At 41.3% G+C, this 441-nt stretch overlaps 2 protein-coding genes across 2 annotated transcripts in view; both read right to left on the bottom strand.

The window, feature by feature from the left end:
- Window positions 1–416, bottom strand: part of LOC119582205 (lactosylceramide 4-alpha-galactosyltransferase-like) — a 3,692-nt gene extending 3,276 nt beyond the window's left edge. Inside the window, exon 1 of the mRNA XM_037930436.1 lies at window positions 271–416. Within this exon, the coding sequence (XP_037786364.1) occupies window positions 271–416 (146 nt within the window). The remainder of the gene's footprint in view (window positions 1–270) is intronic.
- LOC119582204 overlaps window positions 219–441 on the bottom strand; it is a gene marked incomplete at its 3' end in the record, with an annotated part of 17,839 nt that continues 17,616 nt past the window's right edge. The window contains 1 exon segment of the mRNA XM_037930435.1: window positions 219–434.

The following is a 441-nucleotide window of genomic DNA, read 5'->3' as shown; positions in this document are numbered from 1 at the left end:
CATTTTGAAGCAAATTCAAGCGTGCAACCCCGTGCAATAAGAAGTATACGGTGCTTGAATAAAATGTTCTCTAAAAAGTTCACGGTCTTTGAAATGTGCATACTTCTAAGGAAACAAAATCTATAACATCCAAAAAAATTCCCAGCACAGTGTATCATGCTCCGTTTCTTTTTTCATCAATACCGAGTATATCAAAATGTGAACAGTAACAAACTTACAGCCATAAATTCCTGCCATTTCCCAGGTACGTAGAGTTGTTTAAATTCCCACCATGGGTACGGCAGTAGGTACTCTTCGGGGAGAATGGAAATGTTGCCACACTTGATGGGCTCCGAACTGTTATCAGGAAACAAGTGCTGCATGTCTGGTATCTTGCAAAGTTTCTTGATGTATCTGGTCCACGTGAAGGGTCCCATTGATCCCCACAGACTTGGCTGTTTG

The sequence above is a fragment of the Penaeus monodon genome, chromosome 15, assembly GCF_015228065.2.
Source record: "Penaeus monodon isolate SGIC_2016 chromosome 15, NSTDA_Pmon_1, whole genome shotgun sequence".
Lineage (NCBI taxonomy): Eukaryota > Metazoa > Arthropoda > Malacostraca > Decapoda > Penaeidae > Penaeus > Penaeus monodon.
The sequence above is the reverse complement of the archived record's forward strand: the minus strand, read 5'-3'. Positions and strand labels throughout refer to the sequence as shown.